We start from the raw sequence: 12489 nt of genomic DNA on the forward strand, positions 1-12489 counted from the left end.
CATGCAGCCCACAGGACAAAATAGACATTTTGTCTTAATTGATGGCAATTAGATTCATCAAATTAATTTCAGATTGTAAGCTCACATCTTGCACAACAGTGTGTCCCGGCCTTAAGAGAAAAAAAACTCCTATGACAACTTACAGTGTTACATAATATCAAGGCTAAGATAAGAACACAACACTGCAGACAACAGGTAAGGCAGTTGACAAAACTGTCACTTGCCTGATCAGGCCAGTGCACATTGTACGAGTGTGTATTGTCTATAATATTATTGTAACTGTTGTTTTAACGATCTGACACTATCAAGTATGCCCCTAACTTTACGAAAAGCAAACAAAAACATCCATTGGGCCTCACGTATGAAACAAACGTACGACCGAAAATTGGGTGTACGGTCATTTCTATGCAAAACATGGACGTGAGCGGTGGCTACGATCAAATCTCACATCAGGTCTGAGCTCGTTTCTGAGTTAGCCTGAATTTGCATGCAGTATAGAGAATTTCGGAGAACTGCATTATGACTGCATTTTGTTCATTTAGATTATTTTCCTGTTCATTTAGATTATTTTCCGACAAACTAAGCTTTTTAATTCTTTTAGGGCGTTAGATTTATATCCGCAAACAGAAGCATAAACAACAGACCATGAGGATTCACACATCATCGTGTCACCCAACTTCTGCATTTAGGTGAACGGATAAAAACAGAATTTATAAAAAGAATAAAATAAATAGGGCTAGCCTACATGGAATATATTTCTCTTAAATAAACAGATCAACAGAAGAAAAACAACAACACTGTGACAAGTACAGGCCACTTTCGTTTTTGTGACACTCTAAATGCATTTTATTGGTTATATCTTTACTTTATTAAATGTAACTGATTTTGCAGAAGCCTCACACACACACACAAATTTCACCATTGCTTACTTGACATTTCAGCCATTAATCAAATTAAAATGCAGTCAACCAAACATAAAAGTTACACTGTTCAACTTAAAAGGTCCGCTGTAAAATCAGCGTGCAGCACCAAAATAAACATTTTTGTGCATGTGGATATTGGAACACAAGTGAAGTACTTGACTTGTTTTTGTCTAAATATTTTTATTATTTTTTTATTTTTTTTATTTTGCATTTTAACAACATCATGGATAATAGTTTAGCAACCAAATGCTACGTGGGAAAAGAGAGGCTTAAGTGCAATGCCGTTTAGTTTCACTTTACTCAATTATTCATTTTAGCTCGATATTTGTATTCTGTATTCACTAGCCTAATTTGTGTTTTACTTTATATTTTAATATAAAATTGTATAGCATTTGTCCTTCTTGTTCTGTAATACTGTTCAGTTTAAAGGGTTTGTTGTGGATTAAGGAGAACTAAGTGTTTATAAATGTTTCGCTATATTTATTGTTATTAAATACATACATACTGTATAAATGAATGCTATTGTTTGCAAATATGTGACCCAGGACCACAAAACCAATCATAACAGTCAATATTCCAAAATTAAGATTTATACATTATCTGAGAGCTGAAAAAATAAGCTTTCCATTGATGTATGGATTGTTATGATAAAACAATATTTGGCCGAGGTACTACTATTTGAAAATCTGGAATCTGAGGCTGCAAAAAATCTAAATACTGATGAAGTTCTTAGCAATGCATATTACTATTAAAAAATTAAGTTTTGATATATTTACGGTAGGGATTTTACAAAATGATAATTTTCACGCATACAATATATTTTTGGCTACTGCTACAAATGCACCCGTGCTACATAAGACAATTTTGTTGTGTTCCAGGGTCACATATAAGGTTAAAAGGCATTTTTAGAGTAAGATCAATTTCTCTCTTGTGAGTTTACTTCCTCTTTTTGGCCGGGTTTCATTTCTCTCTGTGTTAAAGGCTCCTAAATTGGAATGTTTTTAGGGGCGTGATATTTAAATGATGATTGTTTTCAGCCGCCACATTTATCAACGTACAATCATTCGTATGACGGGATTGGCTGCATACAAATGTTTCATGTATCACATGTGAACTGTCGTAAGTTGATGTACCCATGGATCTGCGCTCGATTCTGAGTTAAACTGATAAATAAAGTCCACTGAGTGCACGCACAGATGTGATGAAGTAGCAGGTTAAACTTCTGTGTGTGCAAGTTTGCTTTCACTGCCTGATTTAGTTTATTAAAATACTTTTACAATACCCCCAAAATCAGAATTGGGGCAAAAATGCCCCTGTGTGTCCTTGATATTTATATATAAATTACATAATTAACCAAAATCACACAAAGAGTACCATTTTTATCCAAATGTTAGCAAGCTCACAAATGTGATACTGATTTTATACAACAGTTCAATAAACAACAGGTCAATATTAAGATTGTATTATATTTTTGTTCTATTTCGTCACTGAAAATATGTCCAAACAAAGATAAAGACAATGTTTTGCATCTCTGAGCAACACACGACACTGTTTCCTACTGAATGAATCAGCTGTCTGAATGAATTTAATGAATTGGTTCAATCAATTCATTTATTAAGTCAGTCAAAAGCTTCACTCCTGAGTGAATCATCCAATCATCAAATGAATCTCAATGACTCACTCATTAACAGTGAATTGCTGACACCTACTGGTGGTTTTAATTTCACATTTAAAGTGTCATTTCATTTTTAATTATTTCCAAAATGAATATTTAACATGTAATGTTTTTTTTTTTTTTTTGTAATTGCTCTTGACTGAATAGTCTAACTAGTGAAAATGTTGGCTGGGCAAGTAAAAATTTGAACCAAATCCTTAGCATTGAGCCTTGACATGGATTTTCAAAAATGTTGGGTAGCCGGTGTTTCACATGCATTTGGCCAACCAGTGTACAATTACATCACTGATACTTCCTATAGAACTGCTTTAGACCCTACTTTGAAGTAGAAGCTAATTTAGTTCCCCCAAACACAGTTCCTACAACAAAAACCGTTCCTAGTTCCTGCGGATGAGAACACACCAAAAAGCGGCTACTTCTGCCAATAGTTCTAGGAACTATGGAAAGGTTCCTCCAGTGTGAAAGCCCTTTTGTTTATTTTACGAACAATCTGTGTTTATTTGGCTTCACAACTTTTCTGTCATTTGATTTTAACACTATTTTTTTGCTGCCTTGCAAGCACTGGTATTTCCTTCCTTCCTTCCAAATGCACTAATGGCATAAGATTTTTTCAGCGTGCAGTGGGAATGCTCCTGATCAAATTGCATTAAAAGTACAAGGTCTTTAATATGTCACATACATATTACATATAGAACCTTGAACTTTAGCAAAGCAACTCATGTTTTGTGCACACACATGCTCTCACACACATCTTGTGCATATGCATCCTAATACAGATTTTTATTTTTTTGTATAAGCCTGTTTGTTTTTTATAACCAGTTATGAAGAGGTCCAGATAAAAACTGAATAATCAATGGCAGTATTGGCTGTGTACAAAAAAAAAAAAAAAAAAAAAAAATAATAATAATAATAATAATAATAATAATAATAATCAGTATTTGACCTGACCTTTCACTCCTACATAGATCTCAAGACAAAGCGAGACAATTTAAAGAAGCAAAACTGTGAACCGATCAGGGAATGTAAGGGAATGCAGTGTTTGGGAAAGCTCATCTCATGACCCTCATCAGCTGAGGTGTCATTGAAGCAGAGAGTCAGGTGACCAGAGCCAGGGATTTCTGGGAGTCTGCAGTGGTCAGGTGACTACTCCAGCTGTGGTGAGAGGAGGTGAAGGAAGCAATGCAGGAAGCCAGAAAAACAGTGAGCCTTACCTTTTACCGGTCCAATGTATAGTACCTCAGAGGCTTAAGGAATGGGAGGAAATGAAAAAACAAAGAGAAAGATGGGGAATGAAAGGATAGAGAGATTAACAGCTTAGAGGAAAAGGAAAGCGTTAGCATGCAAAATGAGACAAGACATCAGAAGTAAACACAGTTTTAAAAAGAAAAGAATGAATATCTCAAAAAAAAAAAAAAAAAAAAAAAAAAAGTGCCCTTGACAAGGCAGACATCCTGAATAAATGTCATTCACAGAGTCACATTTTGCCTTTTCATCAAACTCGAAAGAAACTTTCCACAACATGGCCTGATCTTTTTTTTTTTTTTTTTTTTTTTTTTTTAAGAAAAATAAACACATTTTTGCAAAAATACATTTTTCCTTTTTTTTTTTTTTTAACTCTGTGAAAGGAGGCAGATAACAGAGAAAATAGTTTACCCACCTTTACGTCAAAGTATTATAAGAGCAGCTTTATTTTCTATTCAAAGTTTGAGACAGAAACAATCAATCACATTTTTGTAATTAAACCTCAAGTTATCAATTTAATAACTTAAACTCGATAGCTAAAAATCTATTGACTCCACATTACTGTATTGTAATTTGATGGACAGTAAAGAAGTTTTACAACCAGTTATTTTTCATTTTTTGTTAGATAATAGCTGATCTAAATGTTTTTGACCATCCAAAGAACATGGTATTTGTACCTTTAGTGCTTATCTCACATAAATACAAAAATAATAAAATTAAAAATAAATATACAAACGAACAAGACAGATAAATAAATAATCTGTTTTTTCTCTTCTCCTCCTAGCTTACTTCCTACTCTAGTTGTCCAATAAACAAAGCATTGTATATTACACATTTTGTAGGCTATTTGACAAATTGCTTTTGTTCCTCTTCTGTAGGCGGCTCTGGACAAAAGCATCTGCTAAACGAATAAATGTGCATGTGAAAGTCCAGATACAGAGCAGAGGAGGACAGAGCTCTACTTCCAGAGTCGATTGTGTTGTTTGAAGATCCGTAGAGGAAGTGCAAGGAACAACAATACTTATGGGTGGAGCTCATGTCTTGCTCATGTCGTTATCAAAGCGATTCTTATCACGGCGATTCGTACTTAAATCCCTCTGAGAGGGGATCAAGCGGCGGGTCTTCGGCTCATTTCCCGTCGTGGGCCAAAACGGCTCATGGCAGCTCCCGTTTCATTTGCTCCTTCCCAAAAGAGCCTTTGTGCAGTAAAAACCAGCGTCTTTATGGGCACTAAACATGGGGAGTCCTGCATTATTTTAATGAGGGTCACCATGAGGTTAAATGGTAGTAATGAAGGAACAAGTGAAGAACAGATCCCAGACACACAAGCGTTTTGGCCTGTGTGTCGAGTTTGCATGGGGGACTCATCACACGGGGGCTCTGGGACAATAGACCCTATTCAAGCAGACCTGAGGAGACGGAGTCTGTCCTCTGTGCATCTTAAATGGATTTTAGCGCATCATGTGTGGGGCGCTCGCCGATGTAGCTGACTGCTCTGTTTCAAAATGGCAGCGTGACCAAATATGTGCGGAATCTGAACCATTCACGCTCCGAAGTTAGAGCGAGAGCAGCAGGCCTGCAAATGATACACTGCTCTCAACCCACACATTTCTCATTTCAGCACTATTTCAACATAACAACCCTTTTGTTTTCCTGCTCTTCAACCACACACACACCATTATGGAGCTTCACGAGTTCCAAACCATCAAACGCTGCCTACGATGCAAACAAGCAACCCGATGTGGCATGACAATCAGTTGCTTAAGTCAACCATCGCTATCTATTGCTCATACTTGGGTTTGCGATCCGAACTAACCTCAAATCCCAAGCACTTCAGTTCAGCATGTAACCCCACCTGCATGATTTGTGTGATGGATATGAACCATGCCTCAAGTTTGTTGAAGAGAGGAATAATAATTTGCTATGTCAAACTCAATAAAAATCTACTGGGTTGAGTTGCTTGGGCATTAGGGGTGTGACGAGACACTCATCCCACGAGACGAGACGAGACGAGACACCAGACTGGGTTCACGAGAACGAGACTAGATGAGATTTTTAAACTTTTTTAAAATAAATCCTCAGTAATGAAATATATAGGGAAAACAGTCTTTTACTCAACTGAAAAAGACAAAATGCGAAAAAAATGAACTTTATGAAATTAAACCTCATTTTAATGAATTATATGCATTAATAAACAACATTTAAACAAGAGCTTTACAATTCTGGATAAATTTAGAATCCCAGTTGTTTTTAATAAATTGGAGACCATGATACTCTTACGATACTGGAGAAAAAAAAAAAAGGTTTGAAATCTAAACAAAATAACAATTTACTAGTGGTTCTGACAAAATGTTCATTGCTTATGTCTTTTAAAAACATATATTCATTTAAACAAAATTAAATAAATAAATAAATAAAAAAATTAAATGAAAGGAGGCAGTGTCTCAATTCATTAAGACTTGTAAGACTGGTCTCGCAAGACATCGGATCTTGCAAGATCTCGTCACATCCCTATTGGGCATTTATAACTGTTTTTTTTATCTCTAGTGCCCTATGATGTCAGCAATATGGAAAATAAGGATTGAATCAGAATTTATCACATTTTTTTTATTTTATTATTTTTTTTTTATGTTTTATGAATTCAATTGATTAGAAATGCTTTTTGATTATTAAAATTCAATTAAACCATTAAAACAATAAATTAATAAATAAAATCGGCCCATCAAAATTTTAATTTACAATTACAATTTTAATAAATTGATGTTAAATTGTACAAGATTCACGATTTCAATTAATTAAACAAGTTTTTTAATTGCTAAAATTTAATTTAACTGTTAAAACTGAATTCAGAGAAAAAGAAGAAAATTAAATAAATGGAATTTGAGAGAAAAATAGAATCGATTTCATAGATCCCTACATCTCTTTCATTACTTATTTAGTTTATGCAGCTGTTCAATGATTGACAACAAAACTGAGCGAACTTTGGTGATAACCAAGCAAATATTTAATTATTACAATAATCATTTTATTAAGAAAAATGACATCAAAAATGAAAAAGTTGGTAAAAACACAAAATGATCTCTAACCGGAGCTTTCAGACGATATTTTATATTTTAGGTCAACTTTCAGAGAACTGGGATATCACAGTGAAGGATGCGTCCTATCCTTCAAAGTATCTCAGTACACTGGATGTGACATGATCACTGGATTCAGACACACCTTGTTGCCTTCCTACCTCTGTATGTCATCTGCAGAGACAGCATTTTTTCTCTTAGTCGAGCTGATTCTGCTGTGTTTCATTAAGGAGACACAGAAAATGTGCAGTGCGGCTGGACCTTAGAGCTAGGACTGAAAACCAAAGACTTATTATGTTCCATGACGATTATAACGCTGACTCATGTAGGCAGCTCACTAGGTTTTGAAAAAAAGAAGAAAAAAAAAAAAAAAAAAACTCCAATTTCTTAAAGTGGACTTTATAGATAGTTTGAGCAGTTAATGATGTGACAGAGACTCTCAGGGGACTTCTTTACAGTCAACAGACACATGGTGATGGTGATGCGAGACGTACCTGATCCAGGAGTGAGCAGTGGTCCTTCCAGCTCTAGCGCCTCCTCCTCCGCCTCCTCCAGCTTTTTCTTCTTCTTCTTGGGGTCGCGGGGCTTGCGCAGTAAGGAGAGCTCCTCAGGATGCCGGATGTCTGTGGAAGAGGGACTCATTGTATTTAAAAGGTCAGATCATCACCCTCAAGACAAAAAAATGTCTCAGACTTTGGATCACTTCAACAGGGGAAAAAATAAAATAAAATAAAATAAAAAATGCAGTGGAAACTTGGAAACAGAGACACGTGCAAGTCTCAAGTCTAAAAGAAAAAAAACTACAATTCATACACATCTAAAATGTATATTTTTAAACAAGCTGCCTTAATTATCTGATTTATTCTCTATTCTGAATGCTTGCAATCAGCAGTAATTCCCCCTATAGTGGCCATGATGTTATGCTTATAGGGCTGAGCATGTGTTCATTCTTTACCTGATGTTTACTTGAGTACCTGATGTTTTTAAACATCTTATGTTTTCGCTTCTAGTGGACATGTTGTACATAGTATAGTATTAATTACGTGCATAATATTAATTAAAATAATTATAAAATAAAATATTTAATATATAATATAAAAATTATAAAATGAAAAAAAATGTGCAAGCGCTAAAACTCAATAGTTTTGATAAAATTACACTTTTACCACAAACTCTGCACAGAAAAACAAAAATCTAACAACTTGGACCCCATCAAAAGTTTTACTTTTCTCCAAATTCTGTTTTAAAGGTTAAATTAAATCTTAGTAATCAAAAAGCATGTCTAATTAATTACAATCATGAAACTTACGTAATGCAATTGTATTTTCTATATTTTTTTTAGAGGGCCGTATGAAGTCTGTTTTCTTTTTTGATTGAATGAATGAATATTATATTATGTATTATGTATTTATTTATTTTTTTATTACAACAATGGTGCCCTATTATTTTATTTATTTTTATTTATTTATTTATTTATTTAAGCAATTCTGAGCTGTTCTTTATTTTTATTTCTCTGGATTTTAGATTTAATACAAATGTTTTATCAGAAACAGTCGTAATCAAATGAAGGCATGAAACATTACCAAATTAATCTTTTAAAACGTAGTCAAATTGAAAATGTAACCATTTCTTTCACCTTTTGCAAAGTTCTGTGAAACAGCTTGTCTGTGATATTTTATGTGATATTTCTTTAAAAAATAAATAAATAAATAAACAATTTTAATTTTTAATTTTTAGTTTCAATAACTATTTTAATTCTTATTCTACACATGCAGACTTGTACAGACAGTGTACGGCCATATATATGATTTATCCATCCAAAATTTGCTGAATTCTGTGAGAAAAAGTAGTGTAAATCTCCTTTTATGACTAAATTCACCAGCATTTTTTACTTTTTGGAAATCTAAACAGTGACATCAGATGTCTAAAGCAGACCAGCTAATGAACCCTTGAGAAGACGACTCCATGACTCCCAATAAGTACATGATGAAAGTCCAAGAGACACTTTGCATCCAGAGTAAAACACATTTAAAACAATTGCCAGTAACTGGCGTTGACAGTTTCAACAATAAATGACTTTTTATTGAAATTCTTTCAGTTTAATTCTCCACTACTTTAAGCATTATGGCAGGACGACTCGCACTCCCTGGATTTTCCAGAGTCCTGGAGGAAACGAGTGTGACGGAGTGCGAGTGTGTCGGGGAGGGGCTTCACGGCTTGGCAGGAATGGCTTGTTTAGTTGTGTTACTAAAGCAAAAGCATTCCAGAGGTTTTAAGAACTACCAGATGGCAGTTCTCTCTCTCTCCGAGTCTGCCCTTTTACAGCCATATGTGAGCGAACTGTAGCAGGTCACTGGAGTGCTGGGAGTGAGCGAGAGCCTCCTCTGAAATTCCAATCAACAAACAGAAGATCCTTCAGCAAACGCTCCCAAATCAAACAGCCGTAACTCACAAGAAACTCGTAGAGAACGCTCTGACGGAGAAACCACACATTTCTCATTTTATTTCTTCTCTGACGGGCAGTTCTGGTGTTAGGCAAAGCGCTCTGGAGAACCGCAATCCGCTCGCTCTAGGAGGTAAATATTACACAAACTCCAATTTATTCCACGCATTACATGAGAAGCAGTAACGTGAGGACAAAATGCCAGCAAGAACAACGGATACCGCCAGAGAGAGAGTAAGCATTATGAAGCCAGCGTTGAACAATGAATGAACACGCAGACTAATTCAAGAGCTCCACTTCACATCACAGGTATTCACAATCATTTTCAGTTTAAGGGCCTAATGTAAAAGTGCACATGTATCAGCTCTAAATTAGGTTAAGATTCACCTGGTGGGTGGTGGTGACTACTGCACAGCAAACACTATTCACAAAGCACCAAAAACCCTTTCAGCGCTGGATTTTCTACAGCTGGATTTTCCAAATGTTCACCCTCGTCATGATAACTGTAGGCTGCTAAGACTTTCTATTTGCATCCATAGATAAAAATAAATAAATAAATAAATAAATAAATAAAAAATGAACCAGTGCCACTGAACCACTGAACGAACCAGTTTACCAATTCGGACTGAACTGTCTGAACAGCTCACGACTTCTCAAGCACAAATCTACAAGTTACTCAATCAAAATTCACTTTCAGACAACTGACAATCACTCCGACTCAAACAGGGTCAATACACTGGAATGTACGATCCTATGATACCATTTTTGGCCAAGTCAATCAACTTTTTTTCAGATTTATTCAGTTTTATGCTTCAGATATGTAAAACGTGTGCTTAATTAATATAACTGCATATATGTTACATCAATGCGTGATTACCTAAACAAACTGGTGTTTAAAATTTTAACCATTGACAATTTAAACCAGTTTACTCAATCAAACGTTCAGAAAAAAAACCTCTTCACAGAAAAGAATAAGAGAGTCTCTGGATTTCAGGTAATAATGCTATAAACAATGTTCAGTTTCTTGCACAGACCAATTGTTTCGCTTCACAAGAACTCAACATATGTTCAAGAGCCACAGGTATTAATTTTGTGTTGCCTATATGTAGGGCCCTATGAAATCCACTGTTTTTGTTCCCAAATTCCACTTTTTCTGTTTTAATTTTTCTGGATTACGTTTTTTCCTATTTGAATTTTTCTCAACTCCTTTTTAATGGTAAATTAAATTTTATTAATCAAAGAGCGTATCTAATTAATTAAAATCATGAAACTTATACAATTTCACATCAATTTAATAAAGGTTTAACAAAAATGACATGTTATGAAATGTTTTATTTTTTCCATTTTTTTTTTTTTTTTAATCATCAAATTCTGTTTTTTTCAAAATCTTTTAATGACTGAAAAACTTTTTTTGGCAAGCAAAGGGGAATTTACTATTAAAATTAAAACATGGAAGAAATGTTGTGTGATTATACCCTAAAAAATAATGTTAGTTTCATTTTAGTAGTAGTAGTAATGGTAATAATATATTTCTAGCACAATGTCTTCAAGTTAAATCAGACTTTTATTTTGACGGGTTGCCATGTCTACCTTTACATTTCTGTGTGTATATGATATAACGCTAGTTTTCCTAAAATGGAACGGTCAAATGCTCATGAAGTGACTATTGTTGATGTATTTATGTCCTCATTTAGAGAGACCACCGACACTGAAATCACCGCTAGTGTCACACGCGCTTCAGTGTGTATAGTAAACAAAACCGCTCGTCTGCTTCATTCATTAAAACACAGACACGCAGAACATGCAGGATTCACATTTAAACGGTATTTGCGGCATAATACTTACAGATACTAGTCCATATTGCGGTTTGATTTAAGTGTAATGACCTACTTTTGATAAATTCATTCAAACTTAGACAAATTCTGTGACATTTCACGTTAATTCCGTTTTTATGACTGGATTCCGTGATTCCGTTCAAGTTTTCCGCATCACGGAAATTATAGGGCCCTATATATGCTTTTTTCACTCTCAAAGTGACAGTAGCCACTGACCAAGGTTTCAGCTAAAAATCTTCTTTACTATTTTACTTGAGAAAATAAGTCCCATACATCTTGGATGGTCTGGGGGTAAGAAAACTAACAGCAAATGTTCATCTTTTTAATAAGGCATTTTAAAATCATGTGGGCTCCAAGCATTACTCATATCAGTTCATCTATGATTGGGATTCATTTAAAAGTCGAATTCCCGAGCACATGTCCTGTTCTGTGGAGAAGTAATATCATCAGCAAATTCTAGCTGAACGACCAGGTGATTTCAACTAATAAAGATGAAACTCCCAATGTCTCTGGCAGCTGAGACACAGAGACAAGAGAGACAGCACATGTGAGCTGGACGATCACTGCCTCACTGGCTGTCTGCAGCTGCTGCCAGCTGGACTGTAGTTAACTTCCTGTCCCTTATCCCTTCCTCACACTACTCTGCACGCTCTACAAGACATACAGTCGACACCAAAAGCATCTGGACATTTAAAACCATCTGAATGCCATTGCATTAGATAACAAAAGATCAGAATCAAGTGTCAACTGTAAACAAATGACGTTGAAGCTTTTCTCAGAACCAACTTCAATTTGAGTGTCACAATACTTTCCAAAAACAATATTTTGGGCAATGTTGCATCAACGGGGAACCAGGTGAGAAGACTCAGGGCCCACAATTGTTTTATTTATTTATTTATTTATTGTTTGCCTTTGCTTTAGAAATGTTCTAGTGATGTTCACTAGATGTTCGATTATTCACAAAACTAATTTCTATTGACCTACTGAAGGATTCACATAAATTATAAATGTAAATAACAACATTTTAGGCTATTTTTGTGTCTAAGTTAGAGAGTGAGAGTTGGGATCAATTCAAATCAATTTGAGAGAGGAGGTCATCTGACTTCTTTCCTGGTCGAAAGACTTTTTTTTGCAGATATTGACAGGGAGAGGACTGAACCTGTAAGTGCTCATAAGGCCTTGTTTCCTATATATGGACATAACAAATGTTACCATCAGCCAGTTACACTGATAAGAACTGTTTATGAAACAGGATTTGGAGCAGTTCAAGGGCATGCTGAGTCTTATCTATGCTACG

General features: G+C 35.0%; 1 protein-coding gene across 4 annotated transcripts in view; it reads right to left on the minus strand.

Annotated features, from left to right (window-relative positions):
• The window catches only part of fermt2 (FERM domain containing kindlin 2), a 54964-nt gene that overhangs the window by 22812 nt on the left and 19663 nt on the right, over positions 1-12489 (minus strand). For 2 of the 4 annotated variants that reach the window (XM_051132823.1, XM_051132822.1), the window contains exons 4-5: positions 7409-7537; positions 3810-3842 (exon numbers count right to left, since the gene is read on the minus strand). In XM_051132823.1, the coding sequence (XP_050988780.1) occupies positions 3810-3842; positions 7409-7537 (162 nt within the window). The remainder of the gene's footprint in view (positions 1-3809; positions 3843-7408; positions 7538-12489) is intronic. The other 2 variants (XM_051132825.1, XM_051132824.1) reach the window with 1 other exon arrangement.

This window comes from Labeo rohita, chromosome 17, assembly GCF_022985175.1.
Source record: "Labeo rohita strain BAU-BD-2019 chromosome 17, IGBB_LRoh.1.0, whole genome shotgun sequence".
Lineage (NCBI taxonomy): Eukaryota > Metazoa > Chordata > Actinopteri > Cypriniformes > Cyprinidae > Labeo > Labeo rohita.